Source organism: Dioscorea cayenensis, chromosome 2 (assembly GCF_009730915.1).
Source record: "Dioscorea cayenensis subsp. rotundata cultivar TDr96_F1 chromosome 2, TDr96_F1_v2_PseudoChromosome.rev07_lg8_w22 25.fasta, whole genome shotgun sequence".
In the NCBI taxonomy this organism is placed as follows: domain Eukaryota; kingdom Viridiplantae; phylum Streptophyta; class Magnoliopsida; order Dioscoreales; family Dioscoreaceae; genus Dioscorea; species Dioscorea cayenensis.
This window is the reverse complement of record NC_052472.1, coordinates 1,937,854-1,964,882: the sequence shown is the minus strand read 5'-3', so window position 1 is coordinate 1,964,882 and position 27,029 is coordinate 1,937,854. Positions and strand designations below refer to the sequence as shown.

The following is a 27,029-nucleotide window of genomic DNA, read 5'->3' as shown; positions in this document are numbered from 1 at the left end:
TTATAAGACTAATTGGCCGAAAATCACTTGGGCTTTCCGGGTTATCAAGTTTAGGAATTAGCATAATGCTCGCCCAATTGATTCTTTCCAGGTTAGTCGTTCCATCGTAAAATCCAGCACAGAGATTGAGAATGTCACTTTCTACGATGAACCAATATTTTTGGAAGAAAGAAATTGGGAAATCATCTGGTCCCGGGGCTTTGTCTGCTCCTAGATCGAATGTGGCTTGCTTAATCTCTTCTCTTGAGAATGGGAATTCTAGGGGTGTGAGATCTACCCTCTGTTTTCCTCTTTAGAGCGTGTTCCAAGAGAATAAGAAGCGGAACCCCTCATTTGATCCAAAATAAGATCGAAAATGATTAGCAAAGGTTCGCCCTAACTCCTTTGATCCTTCCACCAAATTGTTGTTAACTAGAAGTCGTGGGATGTAATTCCTGTTGCGCCTTCCATTCGCAAAAGCATGAAAGAATTTAGTGTTTTCATCTCCTTCTTTGACCCATTTGACTCTAGATCTTTGACGCCAGTATATCTCCTCTTGTTTGAGCAGGGTGTTAAGAGAAGTAAGCAACTCATTTTGTCTTTGATTCTCCTCAAGAGTTAGACTCCTGGTCTCCTTTATGAGATCAAAACCATCCAGTTCATTAAGAATTCCGAGCTTTTTCAATTTTATTCACCCAAAGCTAACTTTGGCCCACTCCCTTAGTTTTCCTTTGAGTCTCTTGAGTTTTTTTGCTAGGATGAAAGCCCCGCAACCTTCCGGAGCATTCTCCAACCACCATTCTTGAATAAGTTCCCCCAAATTATTCTCCAAGAACCACACTTGCTCGAATCTGAAGCGCTTGACCTTAGGAAGAAAAACACCAGCTTCCAACCTTAAAGGAACATGATCAAATCCTAATCTCGGGAGGCTTGTTTGATGAACTCTAGGAAAAAGAGAGATCCAAGCTGGATTAACAAGAAAACGATCAAGGCGAACCCAAGTTGGGTCGATTTGACCGTTGGTCCAGGTGAATTTTCTCCCAACCAAAGGTGGTTCACATAGATTGAGGTCATTTAGAAGGTTCTGAGCGGAGTTGATATCTACTAGATTGGGGACACCCCCATTCTTGTCACTGACTGAAAAAATAGTGTTAAAGTCGCCACAAATAACCCAAGGTAAATCAGTTTGGCATAATCTTATTTCTTCCCAAAAAACTTCCTTCAGGTGTCTATAGTTGGGTCCGTACACTGTTGTGCATACCCAATGGGAATTATCGGAGACATTGGTAAATTCCACAGAAAGGCAGAAAGACCCAGTGAAGAGCACCTTCCCAATGCTCTATGTTATGAAAAAAAATTTTCATTATGATCCTAATGATTGTTTCAAATGCAAACACATAAAATTTTATTTGATTTTTCAGTTAGTTTTGGTTTTTTCTCTTTCTTTTATAACTTAACATAACATTATTATCAAAAACATTAAAATCTCAGTGTTTTCCGTTGTAATAATTTTACATATCACCCTCTGAAAAATAGTGAAATTACATGCCCCTATCTTTTTTTTTATCTTGATACGATGTTGCCAAAAAAAATAGCAAGGCCAGAAAGCTCTTAGTTATAGTTTTAAAGCACCAAAAGGCTCATAGCCTAGAGATATTTGACCTTATTAAAGAAAGCGAGAGAGTGAGATATTTAAAAGATCTCGAGTTCAAGACTCATTAGAAATAATAATAGCAACGGATCGTTGGTTGTGGGTGCAGACTCGTAGCTCAATCTCCTCCTCCCCGGCTGAGAGTGTGCGGGTTAAACGATTAATTCTGAGCCTGTGCACACGCCCTTGGTGTACTTGTCACTTTCATCAAAAAGATTTCTAGGCCACAAATATTTTTTAAAATACCCAATAAAATTTTAAAATTTTAAAAATAATATAACATCTTCTTTTTTAAACTATATTAAGGAATAATAATGCGTGAATAGATCCGCGGTTTTTAATCGGATATGTCTTTTTTTTAACAAAGAATGCTGAGTAGGTAGGTATTGGTTTTATTTTACCTTGTCCAATAGAAAAATTATTTTATATTTATATATAGAGAGATATTATTATAAGATTATTTTCACTCAATTATAAAAAAATTATACTAAAAAAATTATTTATTAATTTGTCACAATATTTTTCTTAAAATTTTAAAAAACCTTGGAATTATTAAGGACTTGATAGTTGATACCCTCTATGCTTGGTTGAAAAATTTGAAAAATAAAAATATAATTTTATAATAATAATCATAATCATAATAATAATTAAACTTTAAAAAACCTTGGAATATTATGGACTTGATACCCTATATGCGTGGTTGAAAAAATTGGAAAATAAAAATATAATTTTATAAAAAAAATAATAATTAAATTTTAAAAAACCTTGCAATTATTATGGACTTGATAGCACCACGTGTCCTTTTTTTTTTAATTGACTAATGGGTCTTTTTCTTTTTGTCTACTTAACATAGATCAGTTTGAAAGCTTTGTTTCTCATCTGATAAACTACTAATTTTATCAATGGAAACCATTGAAGATGTTATCATTGTTGGCGCTGGCCTTTGTGGCCTTGCCACTGCACTAGGACTCCACAGGTAACTAACTAATTCCAATGAAGAAATATATAATTACCTTTTCAATTCTATATATATACATGCTTGAGTTCAGGATGTTTATATATATATATATATATATATGCAGAAAAGGAGTGAAGAGTGTAGTGTTGGAATCATCAGAGGTGTTGAGAGCTGCAGGCTTTGCCTTCTCAACCTGGACAAATGCTTGGAAAGCTTTGGAAGCTCTTGGCATCGCCGATGAGCTTCGGCAGCATCATCTCCGGCTGGAAGGGTAATTGTTCAACTAAGATTATTATCTTGTGTATATATATGTGTCTGTTGATCATCTTTGTGTGTGTATATATATATATATATTTTGAATTTTATCTTCAGATTGGGTATATATACTGCAACTGCTGGAGCAATTACTTACCAAATACCATTCAAAACAAGGTGAGTTGTTTGTGTCAACCACTTTGTTTCAAAAAGTCGAAGACATAATATATATATATATATATATATATATATATATATATATATAATTGTGATATAGTCAATAAATCACTATTTATATTATTCATTCTGTTGCGGGAATCCTGTGTTTCATTGTTAGGTTATACCAATGTTAGCATAAGTTGTTGATAATAATAATGTTTGATTAGCAAAAATTGGTATATGCAAATATTTCAAAAATGTAAGATAGTGTTTGTTTTGTGGTATTTGAAATTACAATGTATTTAAACATTTCAAGATAAAATCAATTACTCCCACGGATGTATTTGGACTTACGTCCAAATTGGGCGTAAGTTGAAATCCCGACGTTAAAAATCTTTTGGTGATGTATATATGTGTATATATACATATGCATATACATTAATATGTCTATGCATATGAATTCATATATATATATATATATATACATATATATATATATATATATACATATATAGAGATATATACACATACACATATGCATATGCATATATACACACACATGCATATATATACATATATAGAGATATATACACATACACATATGCATATGCATATATACACACACATGCATATATATATATATATATATATAAACATACATGGGTATGTTTACATATGTACACCTCTACATAGATACATATATACCTATACATAATATCTTTACATATACTCATATATGCATACATGCATATATATAGACACTTATATATATACTTATACAGATATATATATTCTCATATACACATATGTATATATGCATATATACACACATATACATACACCTATACACATGTATATATACATGCATGCATGTATGTATGTATATGTATAAGTGTGTGTATAAGTGTATATATATAAATATAAACATACATATGTATGTTTGTATAAATATACATATGTAAATATGTAAATATACATATATATGTATATGTGTATATACACATATATATATATATAACAAATCTCTCCAACCAAACATAAAATTTTATAATACAACATCTCTAAGTGCATACAACCAAACACTAAATTTGGCTGCATTATATTTTAAAAAGCAAGTACTTCAAATTACATTGTAACTGGAAATTCACTGCATTTAAACTTACATTCAACCAAACGCCACCTAAGTGTATTTGGTATGAGTACTATCTAATTTAATGTAACGATTGTTCACTGATTTTTAATAGTCACATGTTCTCCAAAATAATCTAAATTAATCCAGTGTGATGCACTAGGAACTTCATAAAGGGATAGATCTCTTCTAGTAGATTTTTTTTTTACTTACACAAGTATTTGAATTCAAAAACACTTATTTAACTAACTCAAATTTTTGCGATTTGAACCAAATAATACACTTCTAACTAAAATATCGATAATCAAACTGCAAATAGAATTAAAATATCAGCAACTGCATCCCCAACACATCTATCTGAACATGTGATAACTGTTAGGCCCAATTCTTGCCACGAATGCTAGCTATGCGCTTAGTTTTCAACAGAAATAGTGCAAAATATTAGATTTATACGAAATCTAAATACTTGCCTGTTATCAAAGCCGATGTTAAATTTTCGACATTCAACCAAATGGCACCTAAGTGTATTTGGTATGAGTACTATCTAATTTAAAACAATGACTGTTCACTGATTTTTAATAGTCACATGTTCTCCAAAATAATCTAAATTAATCCAGTGTGATGCACTAGGAACTTCATAAAGGGATAGATCTCTTCTAGTAGATTTTTTTTTATTTACACAAGTATTTGAATTCAAAAACACTTATTTAACCGACTCAAATTTTTGCGATTTGAACCAAATAATACACTTCTAACTAAAATATCGATAATCAAACTGCAAATAGAATTAAAATATCAGCAACTGCATCCCCAACACATCTATCTGAACATGTGATAACTGTTAGGCCCAATTCTTGCCACGAGTGCTAGCTATGCGCTTAGTTTTCAACAGAAATAGTGCAGAATATAACTTAGATTTATACGAAATCTAAATACTTGCCTGTAATCAAAGCTGATGTTAAATTTTTGACAATATACCGAAAACATGCAAAATTTCTGAGAATTGCAGTGAAGGGCCTGAAATGCGGTGTGTGAGGAGAGATTTGCTTTTAGAAACACTTGCAAAGGAGCTTCCAAGTGATACAATTCGATATTCATCAAAGGTTGTATTAATTGAGGAATCCGGGAACTTGAAAGTCTTACATTTATCAAATGGCTCAACATTGAAAACTAAGGTAATGTGATTTCTGAGTATTGATAAGAATCAATGAATGAAAAGTTACTGATCCTACAATGAAAATCCGGTGTATTTGTAGTTCTACATGCCATACAAAACATAAATTGATGAAAAGAAAAAGTATATGCATATGAGAAGAATCAGTAAAATTAATGAACTAAATGTTTCCAATCTTGATTATTTCTGTATGTTTGTGTAAGATAGAGTTTACCTCTGATCTTTTATATCTAACAAGTAAATAAAATTGATGAAAATAAGGTAAAAGAAATCAGTGAAAGTTAGTAATTTATCGCTTATTTTGTTGTTTTCAATTCACACCTGAAACCTATATATATATGGCATGCGCGCACAAATCTGATAGAAAAGCAAATTAGTGAAAACTGAGGCATTTAAATATTGGCATTAATGAAACTAATCGATGAAAATTTTGTTTCAGTACATTTGTATATAGCATATCTCTGTCATTAATTGTTGTCTTTTCATCTTTGTTGTTCTTTAATCCATAATGAAAACTACGGTAATGACATATGTCAAATTATAAACCTCCAGTATCAGCAAAAACTATTTGAAAAGAGGTTTATAATTTGTTGGTGGTAGTCAACCATTGGATAGCCCATGGTATGACACCAAAGTATAAGGGGGAAGTCATGGGTTCAAATCCCTTCCCTGGTAGCACTGTTCATCATATTGTTCATACACTGTTCATCCGGGATTCTTATACTATTCTCATACTATATATATACTGTACATCCTGGTTCCAATACTGTTCAGTACTATTTATATTCATATAAAAAGGGCGCTTGTCGTCTATTATTCAAAAAAAAAAAAAATTTGTTGGTTGTTTAGTTCTATTACTATGGTTTCTGCATGTAAGTATCAGTTAAAGTAATTGATGAAAGGCTGTAATACATGAAGGAAAACTAATTAATTGAGGAGAATCAAGTAATGTAATTATCAATATGAATGAAACAAATGAAGGAGATGTTATATTAATCTCTTGATTATTTTGGTGTATTTTTATATAAATTTACCTCTGATGTTGTCTTCCAATTGTTTCTGTTGTTCTCTATTCACTACTCAAAACTATGAAACTTGGAGCCAAAACGATCAAATTTATGGCACCAAAATATCAATATCAGTGACACAAATGAATGAAAAGTTATAAAAAACAACAAGAAATAAATGAAGAGAAAACTTTAGAGTTCATGTCTTGCAATTATTTTGTTATGATTTCTAGTTAATAATTACAAGCACAAATCATCGTCTTTCTTATTTGTTGGTAATTAACAGGTGTTGATAGGTTGTGATGGAGTGAGCTCGGTAGTATCTAAATGGTTAGGACTGAAGAAGCCATCATTTGCCGGACGGTCAGCAACTAGAGGTTTTACTGAGTTTCCTGATGGCCATGGCTTCAACCCTGAGTTTGTTCAATTATTTGGGCAAGGTTTCCGAGCTGGCATAATGCCTTGTGATGAGAAAAGCATGTATTGGTACTTCAATTGGTCTTCATCATCAAAAGGCAAGCTCTACTCTACATATTTATCTATATATGGACATACAAATAAGGCATGCATGGTGTTTATTTGTCATTTCTCTACTTTAAAATGTTTGATTTGATTTACAAAGTTTCATTTTTCTTTTCTTTTCTTTTCTTCAACTAGCTAGACACATTATGTGTTAATAAAAAAAAATTATCATTTTTATTGACAATATATGTGCCACAAAAAGAGAAGATATTATGTTTCTGCATTAAATTGAATAAAAAGAAAATAGAAATACATGAATTATAACTATTAGAGTTTATGAATCAAATTTTGTATGAATCTATATATCCAGAGGATTTAAGTGATCTGGCCCTGTTTTACTATTATTTATTGTACGTAATTTTGATTTTTTTTTCTTTTACTTATTATCAATTATTATTTGCTACAAGAACATTGAGAACATTGCATCATAGTACAAAAACAGTTTAATCCATTGTATGTTCGCACATTAGATTCAAAACATAACTTGTCAAAAAAAAAAAACCTTTTGTTCCTTCTCTTGAAATGTTAGACAAGGAAATGGAGAAGGATGCAACCAAGATGAGACAATTTGTGATAACCAAGATGCAAGAAGCAAATGTCCCGCATAATTTCATACAACTAATTGAAAAGAGTGACATGGGTGATTCAGTATCCTTCCCACTAAAATTCCGGTGGCCATGGGAGCTCCTTTGGCGGAACATATGTAAAGGAAATGTTACTGTGGCCGGTGATGCATTGCATCCGATGACACCGGAACTTGGCCAAGGAGGTTGTGCGGCATTAGAGGACGCCGTCGTTCTTGCGAGATGCTTGGCTCAAGCTTTGAAGGGAAATGACAATGGAGATGCAAAAGAAGATGAGTATGTTAGAGTTAAATCAGGATTGGAGAATTATGTTGCGGAAAGAAAATGGAGGGACTTTGATCTTGTCTTCACTTCTTATGTATTTGGAAGTATTCAACAAGGTGATAATGCATTCACAAGATTTCTGACAGAGAAGATGTTGGTTGGAATTATGGCTAGGACTAAGATTAAGAAGACATATTATGATTGTGGAAAGCTTTAGAGATGCGTAAGGGTTGGTTTCAAGGCTTGCTTTTTGTTGTAGAAATCCTTGAATTATTCCAAGGAAAGAAAGATGTTATTCATATGTGATATATTTGTGTATTTCTTACTACATTATAAATTTATATATTAATTTCTAATGTATTGTTTAAGGTAATATTTTAAAATCAGATATTTTAGAATTAGATTTTTTTTAAAAAAATTATTTTATTTTATTTTATTTTATTTTTTTTGTGACCAGGCACCAAATCCAGGTCATGAACAATGGAATTGAAAGTTCAATGTTAAAATTGAATATATGTGAGAGGCCACATATCATAAAATAAAATTGCGTGTCATAAAATTTTATTTTATTTGTAAATGAAAAAAATCCAAAGTTGGTAAATTAAAAACGTTTATTCGAGCTCCACAACAAAAAAGGTGATAACTTGTATATTTTTGAGTGAAAGGTTGAGAGTTTAAATCCTTCTCAACCTTTCCAGCTCGAGATGATGCTGCCGGAGCTCGCCGGCGATGCCAAGAGCTTCCAAAGCGTTCCAAGCATTTGTTCAGGTTGAGAAGGCAAATCTTGCATCTCTCAACACTTCTGATGATTCCAACACTACACTCTTTACTCCTTTCCTGTATATATATATATATATATATATGTATGTATGAACACTGTTAAGTCTGATGACATGGATTGACATTATGTGACAAGCCAAGAGGTGACATGGCAAAAGAGAGATGACATGGCGTAATGACTTAGAAAAAAAGGAGTGACAAGGATGATGATGTGGCTAAAGCTTGGTGACATGGCATATGAAGATATAAGGCTTAGAAGATCATGTTGGAGACCATGTTTAGAAGAAATTCCTCTCAATGGTTCATGTGATGATTAACTAATTTGGAAAGTGCATCAAGTTAGAAGGATTTCTTCAAGAAGGATAAGTTTTATTTTAGGTATGATTGTATCTATCCTTGGTAAGATCCGGGATGATAAACCATATCCTTGGTAAAACTCATTGTAGGAAAGATCTATTCTATTATTGGCAAGAATAAAAGATCATCATAAAGATTGCAAGGACAAACTTAGTTTGGTGTAAAGCTATTTGAAGACACAAACTAAGATAGGCAAGGACAAGCTAATGTGATTATCAAGACCATATTTAGCAACACAATTTGAAGGAAGATCTAAGAGCTAATTATAGCTAGAGCTATTCAAGGAGACAAATCACATATTGAAGATTACTTGAAGATTACTTGAAGATTTGATTGAAGATTTGGAGATCCAAGCATGGATGATAGAAGTTCATTAAAGGCTAAACTTGGATGAGAGGAGATCAAGTTTAGTAAAAATATTTCCATAAGTCAAACGAAGATTATTTGGGAAGACCAAACTTATACCAAGTTTGGAAAGAAGATCGGGAGATCTTCGGTGACCATCTTTGGTGAGATGGTTGCTTGTGCATTGATAGACGCATTCCTCGAGAGAGGAGATCTGCTAAGTGATGTAAGGAAGGAAGCAGTTGCAGGCAAGAGGAGCTCGGGACGTGTTGACTGCTACAAAGCAGACTGAAGGAACAGGGAGGGTTGAAGGTGTCCCAAGTTCGGGTGCAACTGGCTAGAACCCAGTCATGTTCGGTAAGGTGGGCAGTATTGCAACATCTAACTTTGGAAGGTGTCCAAGTTAGGAGGCCGCGGAGAATTCTAAAAGAGGAAAGATTAAGTAGACGTAGGTGCGTCTATATAAGATATCCTGCTTGAAGATTTAGGATGAATTGAACCACGAGTGAGAGACCCTTCAGTGAGGGTTGAGGAGAGTAGGCATCAAGCAATCTTAAGAGGATATTCTTTGTCTTGAGTGAGTAAGGGAGTGTTGTACTCTTTATTCTATCACCTCTTTTAGTGAATTGTTTCTCCGGACTTGGCCCCCTGGATGTAGGCAAGGTTGTGCCGAACTGGGTAACCAACTTGTGTGTCTTCTTTCTCTTACTTGATTGTATGTGTGTGTTTTATATTCTTGTGAGATTGAGTGACTTCCCTAAACGCACTAACCTACCGGAACTATCACTTACAAAAGACTTTTACACATTTGGTTTTAATCTGAACTATGCAAATTAACGGTTTTCATACAATTACTTTCCCTTTGACTAGGGAAAATGATTCACAGGAGAAGGGTGTGAAAAAGATTACATGGTGAGTGTGAAAATATTAGGCAAGTGAAATTTCGATACTACCCTTATTTAAGTAAAAAATTTCTTTATCTTTTCTTGCTTATGAAAACTCTATAGCAAAACTCCTCCGTTTTTCATTACTTTCCAAAACCCTAGGGCAAGGGGGACCACTCCTTGGATATTTTCTGATATTTTTCTTACTTTTTCAATGTTTTTTTTTATGATGATACTTGTTTTTTGTTAAATATTTATCTTTTTGGAACGAGATTTTAGTTCTGTGCATGGTTTTAATGAGTTCATTTGATGTTACAAGGGTTTGGTGATGGGATTTTGACTTATTATATGGCTTTTGTATTTTTTTTTAATTATATTAATTAGAGTAATTAAGGGCAAAATTGAGAATGCATAAACTTTACAAAAAAAAACTATTCATACCAAACGAAGGAATTAACTTTAGATGTATTTCAATTACAGTTTTCATTTTATATACCAAACATTGTGTTGTTACTTTGCTGGGAAAATAATTGTAGGGAAAAACTTTACAGTAAATGACTTTGCAGGGAAAGTCTTTCACTGCAAAACACCAAACGTGATAACTAAAAAAAAAAAAACTTAAGATTTTCTAACCCGCAAGCATCAATGTGATGACTAAAAAAACAGAAAACTTAAGATTTTCTAACCTACACATTCATCACATATTTGTTTTTATATAAATGTTGGCATGCCACATATCAAGGACAGTACACTTTTTTTTTAAAGAACCCCAAATGGTGCTAATTTATTAAACACCAAGTAAATTACAAAATGAAAGCACCACAACTACAGAAAGAATCCTAAGAACTGAATGAAAAGGAAAGAAAAAACAAAAAAGAAGATCACAGGTTACTGAAACCAACTAATTACTAAAGCTAAAGCCATCAACAATGAAGCTTTTCATAATCCAATGAGGAAAATCACTACCAAACAAAAAGAGATTCAGAGTTTGAAAACTAGCTCTATGGTTAGCAAGATTGATAGCAGGGTGAATCCAAGTCTTTGGAATAACGTGAAAACGAGGGTTGCCTTCATATCCATGAGGAAATTCAAGTTGAAAATATTCTCATTCCATCGCCAAGCTATTGGCTGTTCAATGAATCAATAACTGATTAGTTGGTGATTAACACTTGTCTAATTGGAATACCCACACTACAAATAAATTGCCATATAGTAACAGTATAAAAAATGTTGGTAAAAATCAATAATTCGTTGGTAAAGGTTTTAAAACTCTATACCAACGGTAAAAATACCTATTCCAACACTGCTTTTACCGTCGGTAAAAGTCTTGTGGCCACATCCAAAGCGGTTTGTAAGGCCACATCCATTGCAAACAACTCTCCATTAGTGTTGTCAAATGCAGGCCGAGAGAGACAGCCTGCAATGGAGATAGCATAATTAGAACTCGAAGCAAAGAAACCAACTGAAATACATCTCTGTTGATGTTGTGATAGGTGAAAATGAATAAGAAATACTTATCCGTCCAAGGAAAGTTGTTGAGAATAAGTCTTTTGCCTTATAAACTCCTGCTACCCGTACGATAGTCATTTATGTGGGCTAAAGCTCTGCTAACAATTGCCTCAAACCTTGGTTGAGTATTCCTGAAAATTACATCAATCTAGTTTTCCAGAAAAACTAAGCACTAGAAACTATAAAGGATATAATATAAATGGAATAATTGCAGTCAGTGAGCCAAGTGACAGTGTAAATCCACCCGAAAAATGGATATTCTTGTTAACCTAGATACCAATTTGATGTCAGATCATACACTTGAGGAGTTAAGCTCTATAACATCTACGCCCTCTATCTGTGTGAACTAAAATTAGAACTCATCTTCTCAGTGAAGCGAACACCTTATGCAGAGGACCCAAAGCCAATAGACAAAATAATCGTTGGCACTTGCATCACATATGTACATTTGTTTTTTATATAATTTTTTTATTAAATTGTTTTGCAAAATAAATAAATAAAACTCTAGAACAATAAAACAATCAAATAAAATATCTCAGCACCATATTCATTATTATGTAACCTTGATGTTGGTTACTATACTTAAAATATGAAAGAATGTGTATTGCAAAATAAATGGCGGCCAAGAAATCAAACATTTTTTTTTAAAATAAGAATTTTAAAAAACAAAAACTCATAAGTACCATTTTTAAATGAAAAATAATATACAAGAAATAAAATTAAAAATAAATTAACCAGATATCCAATCTCTTTATTATTAATAAAAATTTAATTAAAAGTACTTTCTTTCTATATTTAATTTCAATTTTCACTTGTATTTACCCAAAAATGTCCAATAAAATCTCTATGTTTTGAAAAAGAAAATAAATATATTCATTATGATCCTAATGATTGTTTCAAATATTAATGCAGACACATAAAATTTTATTTATTTATTTAGTTAATTTTTGGCTGGAGTAATTTAATATAACAATTTTATCAAAAACATAAAAATTTCAGCTTTTCCATTGTACTGGTTTTACTTATCACCCTCTGAACTATAGCGAAATCACATACCCTAGTTCTTTCTTTATCAAAAATACCTCATAATCCCTTCTTCATTTATTTTTACTTGTCAACCCCTCACATAATTTTTATTGTATTAACTTGAGTTATATTACATACATAAATTAATTCCCTTTTTTTTTGCTATAATTTATTTTTTATATTTCATTATATTTGGCATTAGATATATAATTAATTTTTAATAAATAAAATCTTAAGGTTTTTTATTAGGGAAAATTATTGTTTACCCCTTAGGAATTTCAAATCTTTCCAAACAACCCCTCTAAGTTATGAACATCCCGGATAGCCCTTCCTTTTGGTTTTACTTCATTTTTGCCCCTTGCAACTCAGTCCTTCTAGCTTTGTTTGAGTGAATTCCAACCTTACCCTTGGCAGTGGTGGGAAAAGAATTTCCCAATCACATCATTTTTTAAAAAATTGTACCTTGAACCATCTTTCATCTTGGACTCTTGGAGTTTTATTGTTCCCCACTTCGTGTTTTGGAGTTTTACATCCCATTTGGTGTCTTGGAGTTTTTCTGGTTCCCCTATAAGGTGTCTTGGCATTTTTCTATTTTCATCCTTTTGGCCATTTGTGTAACCTTGGCTACCATCTCTTCCTTGCCAAGTTGACACCATGGAATACACACATGTAAGTTTGCATAACAAAAGACAACCAAAAGAAATTCTCGTTTTGGGTTGCGTAGAAATCATGCATATTCTCATTGTTGATCTTCTTCATCCATTCCCAACTTGTCTCCCTACCTTAGAGCATGACCTTTGACTTGCACGGATTAAAACGAGTCTTCGAATTTGTAGCCAATGTGCTATGGGAGTTCTCCTATTTCTGTTTAAGTTTATGCGTTTTCATGTAACTTTGGTCTTTTCTGTTTAAGAAAACTTGTTTCTGTTTAACAATATTGGTTCTTGTTTAAGTTACAGGGTCTCATTTAAAATTATTATTTCCAGTTTAAGTTAACATGTTTACTTTTATCAAAATATGTTAATGTATTTACTTAAAAAATAACCAATATAGTTAAACAAAAACAAATTATCTTAAACAGAAAAGACCAAAGTTACACAAAAACTTGTAAACTTAAAAAGAAACAAAGTTTTCTAAACAAAAACGACTTACTAGACACATGTTAACATATAATGTGAAATTATAACACATATTCTCAATGACCTATCGTTGACTAAGCATAAATGATTAGTTATGTTGGTTACAAATGCTTTTGTCACGCATTTTGGAACTATTGAATGTATTTCATTAAGTATATTCAAAGTAGTTAATGCATGTTGGTTAAGTATGGTTTCATTGTTACGTATGAAATCTTTTTAAACAGAAATAACTAATGATAAATACAAAAGGCTTATATTAAATGATAACAACATTATGTAAATAAAAATACATACGGATAAATGAAAACATAATATATTAAGCATGTAATCACATAATGTTACATGGCATGATTTGAGGATTAATCAATCACACCTTCGTTAGTATGATTGAGAATCAATCAATTATGCATTTTTGTTATGATTTGAGGATCAATCAATCATACCAAGAATGTGTGATTGATTGATTGATTCTCAATCATACCAAAGGAGGTGTGATTGATTGAATCATACAATATTTTCCTTGCCGGCTATCTCTTCCTTGCATGACTCTCCTTTATGTTCACATTGTTTGAACACATTAGGATTTTCTATTTTCGCTCAATTAATGTAGTTTCCACTTAATATTTTATGTTTGTATTTAATCTTCTATTTTACCAGGGATTCAGATTCAGCTTCTGGGTTAACTTAAACAAAAAGTAATAATGTTAAAAGGTAACCCCTAAAATTAAACAATAACCAATATTGTTAAACAAGAACGAATTATTTAAAACGAAAAAAAGGACCAAAGTTACACGAAAGCACATAAACTTAAATAGAAACAAAGTTTTCTAAACAAAAACAACTTACCAGACACATATTAACATACAATGTGAAATTATAACGCATATTCTCAATGACTTATTACATAATTGCCATCGAGCGATGACAACATGGGTCCTAACGATGCTTGCTTCCAAGAAGATCTTACAATGAACCCTCGTCCGATCAATCTGAAGTTTCGTTGTTGGATATTGGACAACGATTTGTATGGACATGGATTTGTTCTTGCGTATTTGATTAGTTTTTTTTTTAATTACATCTGATAATGCTTAACGTACATTATTTTCTCTTAAGAACACTTGTTACCGTTTACACTAATTTGTTGATGCTTAAATTTTAGGTTCTTCACAAGCGTCCGCTATAGTCGCTACCACATGGCTAGTCACAACCAAAGATCTTGCATCCTATCGATGACTAAGCAAAAACAACGATAGTTAAGTGACATAGCAACTATGAAACACAAAATAATTCTAATTTAGCATAAGAGTACGTTCATAACTAGAAATAATAATTGTTAAACGGGAACCAAAAAACTTAAACAAGAACCAATATTGTTAAATAGGAACAAGTTTTCTTAAACAGAAAAAACCAAAGTGACACGAAAACTCGTAAACTTAAACAGAAACAAAAATTGTTAAACGGAAATGACTTACCTAACACACATAATGTAACCATGTCAAATTAAAAGGGGAAACATACATTATACAAATTAGACATCACCATGGAGAAAACACACATGTGAGATCTGCATAACAAATGACAGGTCCAAAGAAAAAAATCTCCTTAAATGCAACATTATCGCTTTGGGTTGCATACACAGAGAAAAATGATAAACAAAACCCTAGCCATGCCTAACTACCAGATCAACCCATAATCACACTATAAAACCGAAAAATCTTTCTTCGTAACCGATTACATTACAAATCAAAAAGGCAAAAAAACTAAAAAAAAAAAAAATACATTCACAAATCTTCATTTGTTCCAACTTGCCTTTCTACCTTCAAGCGCAAACTAATGACTTGTATGGAATGAAAACCGGAAATTCCCCTATGGTTGATTAGTCGAATGAAAATTAGGCCCAAGAGAAGATGTCTAGGAATGAGAAGCTTGACGAAGAGGTGAAAGATGAAGAGGCTAAGAGTGGACAAAGGTTGCGCCAGTAATGAAGTTCTCTTAGGTTCCTCTCCACTTATATCTCACCAGGCCAAAGTGGTTGCAGTTAAAGGGCATTATCATCATTTCCAACCATGTGATGGTTGCCACAACTTCCCTGGCAAGGGACATTATCGTCCAATCAATCCAAAACTAACTCCGTTTCACACCGTTACATGATTGAGGGGTTTGAAAATAAGTGGATTCAAAAGGAAAGAGCTTTTAGGAATACTCAAAATTAAGAGGGCAAATTGTGCACGTTGACAACTTCCAAGGTGTTTTTGATAATTACCACTAGAGGTGGGCACCGACCAATAGGGGTGGACATGGGCCCGGCTGGGTCGGGTCTGGACTGGGCTAGACTCAAAAATACAACCCATATATTCGGGTTGGGCTGGGCCGGGCCATGTTCGGGCCAAATTGTTTTGATCCAAACCCGACCCATTTGATTGTCATTAGGCCCAGGCCCAGCCCAACCCGACCCAAAAAATAAATAATTTTTTTATGAAATAATTGAAATAACTAAATAAAACTACTACTACAACCCCTAAAATTTTTTCAAACATTTAAAAAAAATACAACACAAGTATTATAAATGTTTACTCTTTTCAAGCCTATTACTATTATATATATAATTATATATATTATAAATAATATATGATATATATATTATTTATTTATTCGGGTCGGGCCGGGTCGGGTCGGGTCAAAATTCATCTGACCCAAACCCAGCCCGAAATTCAATCGGGCCAAAACATTTGAGCCCAACCCAGTTTTTTGGGCCAACTTTCTAAACCCAGGCCCTGTATTTTTTGGGCTGGGTTCGGGCCAGCCCATGGGTCGCCCGGCCCATGTCCACCCCTACCGACCAAGCCCACCCCATAACCGGCCTGGAAAAACCCGCCGGTTTAGTGGACCCGGCGGGCCGGGCTGGCAACCCGTAACTGGCCCGCACTATAGCGGGCCCAGTTATGGGTCATACATTTTGGAACCCGTGACCCGACGGGTTGACCCGCCAAGTCAACCAGGTTCATCAACCTGGTGAGTTGGCCCGGGCAACCAGCCGAGTAGAATTTTTTTTTAATTTTATTGTTTTTTTTTAATTAAAAGCATGTTGCTCATGGGATTTGAACCCATGAGCTTGAAGTTGGGGAGCACAAATCAAACCACTTGAGCCACAATTTATTATTCGTACATTATTGGAAAGGATTATATATAGATAGATGTGAAAGATGGATCAAAATATTTATGGGCAGACAATTATGGGATTGCACTTTCACAAATATTTTTTTAATTATTTTTTATACTATATATATTAATTTATAAAAAAATTAAGAAACTATATAATAATTTTAAAAAATATATATATATAAACAAATTTGTAAAATATCAAAGTACCAAACAATAAATTTTCATAAATACTTTTTAAAAAGAATAATTATTCTGTTAATCGTCTTTTGGCTCATAAGCACTAAGTCCCTATACATGCAAGCTCTTAAATTCTCTTAAATAGAGGCACTCTTATTTGTCACACACACACACATATATATATATATATATATATATATTAAATTATTTTGTTTCTATTTATAAAATAAAAAATAGTTTTAAAAATGTGTATATTAATTAGTAAAAAATATATATTAGTAAAAAAAGAATATTTTTTAATAATGGTTAACACGTTATTTTAATTAATTATAAAAATATATGAAATTTTATGTTAGTAATTTTTTTTTCAATAGCAACATGATGAGCATAATAATAATAACCCTGTAGTTCGAGCCCAAAGTAAAATATCAGAGCCAACCCTAATTGTGATAAATAAATAAGTTGATTATAAATTCAATTTAAAATAGGAGAACTATTTGATATTTAATTTTTTCACTTAAAAAAATATGCTAATATTTAATTTGATAGCTAAATAAATTAAAATATTACTTTGTTATCCATTTTAAATATAATTTTGGCATGTCTCAAAATTTTTTAAGTTGTTATAAATTATTTTAATTTTTTTTATTGTTTAGGATTAAATTAAAAAATATATATATTTTGTGTCTTCTTTATATTTATTTATGTTTTACATTATGTTAATGAAAGTTTGTAGGGCAATTGGTAAAGGTAAAGATGTCCTATTTGGTGTATTTTGGTTCGAATCCCTTCCATCACACCAATTTTTTAAATTTTGAATTTAATAATAAACTATCATTTAATATAATAACAATAATAATGTAAAAACCAGTCGAGCCTGGCCCAGACCCGGCGAGTTCTGTGTTGAGCAGGACCTGGAAATTCTGCCGGGTCAACCAGGCCCGGCGGGTCTATCCTGTAGCACGGGACGATTCCTGGTCCGTCGTCCAGTGAATCGGACCCGGCGGGTTGGGTCCGTCAGGCCTGGTTAACCGATCTGTGCCCCTCTCTACTTTTATTAAGATAAAGATAACCTAGCATTTTATATAATAATATCTAAAGAAATGTATGTCTACTTTTTCTTTCTAAGTTGGGAACTTTTTAAGTAAAAGACCAGAGAATAATTGGCTTCGTGGTCACCTCACACATCTAATCTTGATATGCTGTTGCCAGTTAAGTAGTAAGGACAGAGAGCTCCTAGGCAAAGTTTTAAAGATGTCTTAGGCCACAAATATTTTTTAAATACCCAATAAGTTTTTAAAATAATATTTCATCTCTCTTTAGGGCCTGTTTGGCTGCAAAATAAAAAAATATTGCATAATTTTATTATGTAGGAAGTGCAAGTGATTATTACAGAAATTATAGCATATTTTATTCTTACATAATGAGTGTTTGGTTAACAAAATAAAAAAAATTATGGAGATCGACCGATCGGCAACTAGACCACCAATGGACCTGTGGTCGGTCATCGGAGGTCAGCTGGAGCACTGGTGGATCGCTGGTGTGTCACCAAAGGCTATCCGGGCAGACCACTAGTGTATCGCCGGCGTGTCACCGGAGACCGGTGGACCGGTGACCAGTTGCTGGAAGCCTGTTGGACCACCGGTGGATCACCGATGTGTCACCGGAGGCCGGTGGACAGGTGATCCGACCGTCGGTGGACCGATGACCGGTCGCCGGAGGCCGGTTGGACCGCCGGCCGGAGGCTGGCCGAGCCACCGGTGGACTGGTAGTTGGTTGCTAGATCAAAAGAGAAAGACTTTTTACAATAAAAAAATATTCCACTAGGAGTGGAATATTTTTTTATGCCATAATGCCTATATTATGCCATAATTTTAAACTCTAAAATAAGTACCCAAACAGCCAATATGGCATAATTCTCAGAAAATATTAAATTATGGCATATTATACAGATTATGCCATAATTCTGGCCCATCCAAACAAGCCCTTAAAGAAGAATGGCAAAGTGTGAAGTGATATGCGGTTTCTACCAATGTGGGTGCCCCACTAACCATCTCCAAGCGACGACCAATATAATCCAAATTGCGTTGGATGGTACACATAGAGGTGCCCATCCCCAACCCACTAGGCAAATCTGGCCCATCACTCAATGTAAGCCTCTTCTCACTTACTTTAGAAACAAGAGTACCATCATGACGCACAAAGTTGCCCACATCACATACCACAAGAGGGTCTTCAGTCTGATCAGAGAAATATCCCCCAATTGGTACCAGGACCACTCCAAAATAAAGCCCAACAAACCCATTCATGGGAGCCACCAATATCTCTTCCTCCCATGTTTCAACAACCTCCCAACATGTGACCAAAACTTTCAATTCAAGAACCTCGGACGCCTTATCTGACCCCTCAAAAAGTTGCACGCCACTTGACCCTGCCATTGATATAGAGTTTATATTATCTAATTTTTTTATTTTTTTATCATTAACCCTTACTAAAATTGGGAAATAAAAATAAATACGGTAAACCTCATCCGTTGCTGATGGGGTGAGCCCCATACTAAGGAGAAAAATAAAAATACAGTTTTATAATAATAATAATAATAATAATAAGGGAAAATTACTATTTATCCCTCGTGAATTTCAAATATTCCCAAATAGTCCCTCCAACTTTGGCAAACCCCGGATAACCCTTCCGTTATTGTTCAACTTCCCTTTTACCCCCTACCGTTCACTTCAAATGGGTCCATGTTATGAAATTTCATTTTTGCCCTTGAAAATAGCGGGAAAAAACCGCCCAATCACATCATGTCCAACCTTTATACATACAATTTTGCATGCCTTTTACGCTTGCTTTTTGTCAAACAAAGTTTAGAAGGCTCATCACATCTTCTTCTTTTTCTTCTTCTCCTTAATTGGTTTGTTCGATTTGAATTCTGCCGGTTTCTTGATAAGGAGAGAATTTCTTCGATTCGAGTGCTAATGTTCACGGCAGTGACTTCTTGGGAATCGGTGTTAGCTCAGCTGAGATACGTGAGCGATGGGGTCTCGATGTTTCCCGTGTCAGGGTGAAGTTTATCACACCCGATGGATATAAAACGATTTGTCTAATAGAAAAGGAGGTTGACTTCCAGCGGATGTGCTATTGTCGATCTTGTCGAGACAGACAATGTGCCATTGTCGAATCCTACTGAAAACGAGTTTTTCTCGTTGTGAGATTCTTCTCTTTTATGTTTATCTAGTTATATACGTTCATTATTGTTTAACTTTTCCCATCTCCGTTTAAATACATTACGTTTCCATTTAAACATTGTCTTCTTCGTTTAATTTATTTGTTAGTATTTAACTATTTAAATTACTGTTTAAAATTTTAATTTATCATTTAAACATTTTATGTCTCTGCTTAAAATATTTATCTTTTACGTTTAAACTAAAGTGTTGGCAGGTGGCAGATGGCAAGTTTATAGTATCCCTGTGTTGGTCTTCTTCCCCGCGTATCTAGTTTACACTAGAGTGGCTGCTTGTGGAATGTCTTCCATAAGCTACTTGTGCGTCGCCTGCGCGCCATGCGTATCGCCCCATGCCAGGTAGATCATCGACATAATCAACGATCCAGTTCGGAACCGAGCATGAGGTATTTGGGAAGAAGATTGTACTCATGAGATACATCATCATGAGTTTGACAAAATTGTCTTCTTCTCTCCTCTGTCGAACAAGTTTCTCAAGAGTTCTCTTGATGGAGTCTCTGTGTCTCTCGTAGGTTTTTGATAAATACCTCCCTTAGAAAGCTGAGCGTGTTTTCTTCTTCTGAAACACGACTGCATCTCCATCTCAACGCAGACCAAGAACGAGGGCCACATCTTCAGGCCTAAAACTTAGCAGACTTCCCCTGATCCTGAATTTATTGGTGCGGCCATCATACCTTTGCAACAGAGAATCAAGAAGGGTCCGCTCTTGGAATACAGCTTCCAACTCAATAAGTGTTGCAAACGATGTCCTTCGGATGATCTCCCAGTGTCGAGGGATCATGTGAACTTTCAATTCAGCCAAGGTCTCCACTACCGGTGTCAAGTAGCATCACCCATTAACTAGGTTAGCCGCCATAATCACTAGCATGCGACAATAACAACACATTCACCAGTATTCATAATTTTTTAAGCTAGAAATAAAAGTTAAACGGTAACCTGTCAATTTTTAAACAGAGATAACACTTATTAAACATAGACCTCATTTCTTAAACAAAGACAATAATATTTAAATGGAGACATATTTTTTTAAACCAAAACTCATTTCTTAAACGGAGACCTCATTTGTAAAACTTCAAACATATCAAATGAAAAAGGGAAACGTACATTATAAACATTACACAAATCATAACAATCGAAAACTATTTCGATTGTCTACACAGAAGAAAATGTAAAACAAAACAAAACCCTAGCCGAGAAATCTCCCTGCAGACTAACAAAACCCCAACCGATAAATCCCTCTGCAGGCTTCAATGTCTTCCGATAAAAACATAACCATAAAACAAAACCGAAAAATCTTTTGTTGTAACAGAATAGTTAACATAAACCCATAATCACAACTTCTTCAATACCTTAGATTGCATATTGATAAAATGCCGAATACTTGCGCGAGACTTCTCCTTCGAGACACCGGTGGAAAAAAAAAAGCTAAAATTGTAGAGGATGTTCCAGTAGAGACAACTTCGGAAAGGGAAAAGCTGAAGAGGCGAGTTGAGAAAAAACAAGTATACGGCTCCACTAAAGTCCTCTCTTGGGATTACCCTAACGCCACTTTCTCTTAAACCGCCGAAATGATTGCAGTGCCACGACTTCCCATGCGCGGGCAATTTTGTCCATAAAAATCACTCTGTTAACCACCGTTACATGCTTTGGGGGTTGGAAAACATTGAATTTAAAAAAAAGGGGTTTTTAAGAATTCTCAAATTAAGAGGGTGTTTTTGAAAATATTGGAAACTTAGGGTGTTTTTTTGGCAATTTTCACTAATAATAATAATAGTTTTATACTGGCTTTGATAGTCAAATTTTTCCATTGACTCATGAGTCCTTTACTAATTTATCTTCATACATCAGTCTGGAAACCCTTCTTCTCAGTTCTCATCTGATTAATAAACTTCTAATTCAAGCCCCAACAAAGCTTTTTCTAATTCCATGGAAACCATTGAAGATGTTGTCATTATTGGTGCTGGTCTTTGTGGCCTTGCCACTGCACTAGGACTCCACAGGTAATTAATTAATTCCAATGAAGAAATATATAATTACTTTTTCAATTGTACATAATATATATCCATATATGTCTATATATGTTGGTTGAATTCATGATGTTCATATATATATATAAATATATACAGGAAAGGAGTGAAGAGTGTAGTGTTGGAATCATCAGAAGCGTTGAGAGCTGCAGGATTTGCCTTCTCAACATGGACAAATGCTTGGAAAGCTTTGGAAGCTCTTGGCATCGCCGGCGAGCTCCGGCAGCATCATCTCCGGCTTGAAGGGTAATTGCTAAAACTAATTTAGATTATTATCTTGTATATATAATATATGTGTGTGTCTATTGATCATCTTTGTTTATATATATATATATATATATTTTAAAAAATTTTATCTTCAGATTGGGTATATATTCTGCATCTGCTGGAGCAATTACTTTCCAAATACCATTCAAAACAAGGTGAGTTGTTTGTCAACCACTTTGTTTCAAAAGAAATAAACAAAAAATGTGGTTATTTTTGTAGTTGGTTATAAATCAAGCTGTCATTTTGTGATAAATCAGTTGTTTTTTTGTTCGATAAAGTGAACAAATCAATATTTACAAGAGATGTGACCTCCCAATCCTAAACATGGGACTATAATGACTCACTAGTGCAAAATATAACTTGGATTTACGCAAAATCTAACTACCTACTTGTAATCCAAGCCGATGTTAAATTGTCGACAATATACTGTAAACATGCAAAATTTCTGAGAATTGCAGTGAAGGGCCTGAAATGCGGTGTGTGAGGAGAGATTTGCTGTTAGAAACACTTGCAAAGGAGCTTCCAAGTGGTACAATTCGTTACTCATCAAAGGTTGTATTAATCGAGGAATCCGGGAACTTGAAAGTCTTACATTTAGCAAATGGCTCGACATTGAGGACTAAGGTAATGTGATTTCTAATTATCGATAAGAATCAATGAATGAAAAGTTACTGATCCTACTATGATAATCCGGTGTATTTGTTTGTGGTTATGCAATATTCCATACAAAACATAAATTGATGAGAAGAGAAAGTATATGCATATGAGAAGAATCAGTAAAATTAATGAACTATATGTTTGCAATCTCTTGATTATTTCTGTATGTTTGTGTAGATAGAGTTCACCTCTGATCTTATATATCTAACAATGAAAATAATTGATGAAAATAAGGTAAAAGAAATCAATGAAAAGTTAAGAATTTATCGCTTATTTTGTTGTTTTCAATTCACAACTGAAACCTATATATGGTATGCACAAATCTGACAGAAAAGCAAAATAGTGAAAACTGAGGCATTTAAATATTGGCATTAATGAAACTAACAGATGAAAAATTAGAAATCTCTTTGTTGTTTCATTACATTTGTATATAGCATATCTCTGTCATTAATTGTTGTCTTTTCATCTTTGCTGTACTTTAGTCCATAATGAAAACTACGGTATGGACATATGTCTAACATGAGTTCTAATTGATATATACAAGATAAGTTATCTGAATACCAGTATCAGTAAAACTATTTGGGATGAGGTTTATAATTTGTTGGTTGTTTAGTTCTATGACTATGGTACTGCATGGTAGTATCAGTAAATCTAATCGATAATAGGCCGAAATCCAGTAAGGAAAACTAATTGATGAGAATCAAGGAATGTAAATATCAATAGGAATGAAACAAAAAGGAGCTAGAAGTTATATTAATCTCTTGATTGTTTCAGTGTATTTTTATATAAATTTACCTCTGATGTTGTCTTCCCATCATTTCTGTTGTTCTCTATTCACTACTCAAAACTATGAAACTCGGAAACCAAAATGATCAAATTTATGGTACCAAAATATCAATATCAGTGACACAAATGAATGAAAAATTAGCAACAACTCTGATATCAATACATAAAAAAACAAGAAGAAATGAAGAGAAAACTTTAAAGTCGCTGTCTTGCAATTATTTTATTATGATTTCTAGTTACTAAGAACATAAATCATCGTCTTTCTTTCTGTTGGTAATTAACAGGTACTGATCGGCTGCGACGGAGTGAACTCGGTAGTAGCTGAATGGTTAGGACTGAAGAAGCCATCATTTGCCGGCCGGTCAGCAACTAGAGGTTTTTCTGAGTTTCCTGATGGCCATGGGTTCAACTCTGAGTTTGTTCAATTCTTTGGACAAGGTTTCCGGGCTGGCATAATGCCTTGCGATGAGAAAAGCATGTATTGGTACTTCACTTGGTCTTCATCATCAAAAGGCAAGTTTCACTCTACATATTTATCTATGGACATACAAACAAGGCATGGTGTTTATTTTTTCGTTTCTCTACTTTAAAATGTTTGATTTGATTTGCAAACTTTCATTTTTCTTTTCTTTTCTTCAACTAGACACATTCTGTGTTAATAAAAAAAAAATTATCATTTCTATTGACAATCTATGTGCCACAAAAGAGAAGATATCATGTTTCAAGATTAAATCGAATAAAAAGAAAATAGAAATACATGAATTAGAACTATTAGAGTTTATGAATCAAATTTTGTATGAATCTATATATCCAGAGAATTTAAGTGATATGGCTCTGTTTTATTATTATGTAATGACTTTGGCAAATTAAGCCGCCACCAGTGTACTTAATTTCTAACATAATGGAATCATCTTCTCCTTTTTACTGGTGGTTGTTTTCACAATTTTGATTTTTTTTTTTCTTTTACTTATCATCATACAAGAACATTGCATCATAGTACAAAAACCAAAGTTAGTTTAACCCATTGTATGTTCATAATAAGATTCAAAACATAACTAGACAAAACACTTTTTTTCCTTCTCTTGATTTGTTAGACAAGGAAATGGAGAAGGATGTGACAAAGATGAGGCAATTTGTGATAACCAAAATGCAAGAAGCAAATGTGTCGCAAAATTTCATACAAGTTATCGAAAAGAGCGACATGGGTGATTTGGTATCCTTCCCACTAAAATTCCGGTGGCCATCGGAGCTCCTTTGGAGGAACATATGTAAAGGAAATGTTACCGTGGCCGGCGATGCATTGCATCCGATGACACCCGATCTAGGCCAAGGAGGTTGTGCGGCATTAGAGGACGCCGTCGTGCTTGCGAGATGCTTGGCTGAAGCTTTGAAGGAAAATGACAATGAAGATGCAAAAGAAGATGAGTGTGTTAGACTTAAATCAGGGTTGGAGAATTATGTTGCAGAAAGAAAATGGAGGGGCTTTGATCTTATTTTCACTTCTTATGTATTTGGAAGGATTCAACAAAGTGATAATGCATTCACAAGATTTCTGACAGAGAAGATGTTGGTTGGAATTATGGCTAGGACTTTGATTAAGAAGACATATTATGATTGTGGAAAGCTTTAATTTAGAGATATGTTAGGGTTGGTTTTTCTAGGCTTGCTTTTTGTTGTAGTAGACATACTTAAATTGTTCTTAAGGAAAGAATGTTGTTGCTCATATGTAATATATTTGTTTGCATGTCTTTCCTAGTTTAGTAATTAACCTTCTTTGTGTATTCCTTGCTACAATATATATATTTACATATATATATGTATATATATATATATATATTAATTTCTAAGGTAATCTTTTAAATCAGACATTTTAGCATTAGTTTTTATTTATTTATTATTTATTATTTATTTTTATTTTTATTTTTATTTTTATTTTTATTTTATTTTTTTGTGACCAGGCACTAGAATTATGGAATTGAAAGTTCAATGTTAAAATTAAATATATGTGAGAGACCACATATCATCATAAAATAAAATTGCATGTCATAAAATTTTATTTGATTTTTAAATGAAAAAAAAAACATCTGAAGTTAGTAAATTAAAAACCTTTATTGCACCTCCATAGCAGAAAGGTGGCAACTCATTTATTTTGAGTGAGAGTTCAGAGTTCAACTCCTTTTAGTAACACTAATTGACAGCTAGTTGGTTGTTTTGTTCATTGTTTCCTAAGTGACAGTGGTATTTTATTTATTATTTATTATTTATTATTTTATTGTTTTTAAACTCTTGGTGGATTGTATAGTTTTCTCTCATACTTGTACTTGTCTATTTTGATTTATTTTGTTTGCCATTTATTTATTTATTTATTTTTGAAAATTAATTTTTCTGTATCTAAACCCTAAATTTAAACCTGTAAAAACTAAAATTTAAGATTAAGAATTTTAGAATTTTTGGCATAGAGTTTGTATTTGGGTTTAACATTTTCAAAATTTTAATAGGGTTTTATATATTTTTTTTTTAAATTGTTTGAATATAAGGATTTGAATTTGAAGTTTATGAAAAAACGAATGACCTTGATGATAATGTGATGCCAAATTGACATCTAAGTCATTTGGAAATCATATTTGATTAGAAACCTTCAAGTGGCAATTTCTAATTGGAATGGGATAAAATTTAATGTGATATTATAGTTTTATACAATCCTTCCTCAATTCACAAAATTTAGAAAAAAAGATGTGAAAGTGATAATGACACTGATTTGAGTATTAATCCAAGTTGATCAATTTGACTTATGCATGTTGTGTTTAAACGCTTGAATAACTACAGTTATTTTTTATTATATACTTTTGATTAATATATATATATATTTAAATAATAGGTCACAAGTGCCCATCACTTAAGGGTTTGTAAAAAGACAAGTAGGTACAAAAATGCACCAGTTACAGTAGCTTATCAACCCCTAAAAACTTATTACTCAGTCATGCCCT

The 27,029-nt window shown here is 33.2% G+C and overlaps 3 protein-coding genes across 5 annotated transcripts; 2 read left to right on the top strand and 1 right to left on the bottom strand.

Annotated features, from left to right (window-relative positions):
• Positions 1-292: 292 nt before the first annotated feature.
• On the bottom strand, positions 293-1,263 carry LOC120279409. The gene is made up of 3 exons (XM_039286340.1): positions 1,227-1,263; positions 686-1,116; positions 293-613 (listed from the first exon to the last, which is right to left on the bottom strand). Exons 1-3 carry the CDS (start codon positions 1,261-1,263, stop codon positions 293-295), a joined length of 789 nt encoding a protein of 262 aa, XP_039142274.1.
• Positions 1,264-2,497: 1,234 nt separating this feature from the next.
• On the top strand, positions 2,498-8,030 carry LOC120269084 (monooxygenase 2-like). Of its 2 annotated transcripts, XM_039276376.1 has the most exons (6): positions 2,498-2,606; positions 2,713-2,859; positions 2,961-3,020; positions 5,141-5,306; positions 6,599-6,827; positions 7,364-8,030. In XM_039276376.1, exons 1-6 carry the CDS (start codon positions 2,533-2,535, stop codon positions 7,897-7,899), a joined length of 1,212 nt encoding a protein of 403 aa, XP_039132310.1. In that variant the 5' UTR covers positions 2,498-2,532; the 3' UTR covers positions 7,900-8,030. The 2 variants fall into 2 exon arrangements, with proteins under 2 accessions (XP_039132310.1, XP_039132313.1); XM_039276379.1 differs by lacking the exon at positions 2,961-3,020.
• Positions 8,031-22,126: 14,096 nt separating this feature from the next.
• LOC120270316 (monooxygenase 2-like) lies at positions 22,127-25,790 on the top strand. 2 transcript variants are annotated; one of them, XM_039277329.1, is made up of 6 exons: positions 22,127-22,305; positions 22,432-22,578; positions 22,695-22,754; positions 23,058-23,223; positions 24,327-24,555; positions 25,137-25,790. In XM_039277329.1, exons 1-6 carry the CDS (start codon positions 22,232-22,234, stop codon positions 25,670-25,672), a joined length of 1,212 nt encoding a protein of 403 aa, XP_039133263.1. In that variant the 5' UTR covers positions 22,127-22,231; the 3' UTR covers positions 25,673-25,790. The 2 variants fall into 2 exon arrangements, with proteins under 2 accessions (XP_039133263.1, XP_039133267.1); XM_039277333.1 differs by lacking the exon at positions 22,695-22,754.
• The last annotated feature ends 1,239 nt before the right edge of the window (positions 25,791-27,029 follow it).

Bases quoted from the DNA above. Each gene is read 5' to 3' on its own strand.
- LOC120279409 (XM_039286340.1), bottom strand. From the start codon at position 1,263: ATGTCTCCGATAATTCCCATTGGGTATGCACAACAGT. The intron at 1,117-1,226 runs GTACGGACCCAA...CTATTTTTTCAG, and splicing joins CATTGGGTATGCACAACAGT to TCAGTGACAAGAATGGGGGT. The intron at 614-685 runs GTTAGCTTTGGG...GATCTCATAAAG, and splicing joins AACTAAGGGAGTGGGCCAAA to GAGACCAGGAGTCTAACTCT.
- LOC120269084 (XM_039276376.1), top strand. From the start codon at position 2,533: ATGGAAACCATTGAAGATGTTATCATTGTTGGCGCTGGCCTTTGTGGC. The intron at 2,607-2,712 runs GTAACTAACTAA...ATATATATGCAG, and splicing joins ACTGCACTAGGACTCCACAG to AAAAGGAGTGAAGAGTGTAG. The intron at 2,860-2,960 runs GTAATTGTTCAA...TTTTATCTTCAG, and splicing joins CATCATCTCCGGCTGGAAGG to ATTGGGTATATATACTGCAA.
- LOC120270316 (XM_039277329.1), top strand. From the start codon at position 22,232: ATGGAAACCATTGAAGATGTTGTCATTATTGGTGCTGGTCTTTGTGGC. The intron at 22,579-22,694 runs GTAATTGCTAAA...TTTTATCTTCAG, and splicing joins CATCATCTCCGGCTTGAAGG to ATTGGGTATATATTCTGCAT. The intron at 24,556-25,136 runs GCAAGTTTCACT...TTGATTTGTTAG, and splicing joins TTGGTCTTCATCATCAAAAG to ACAAGGAAATGGAGAAGGAT.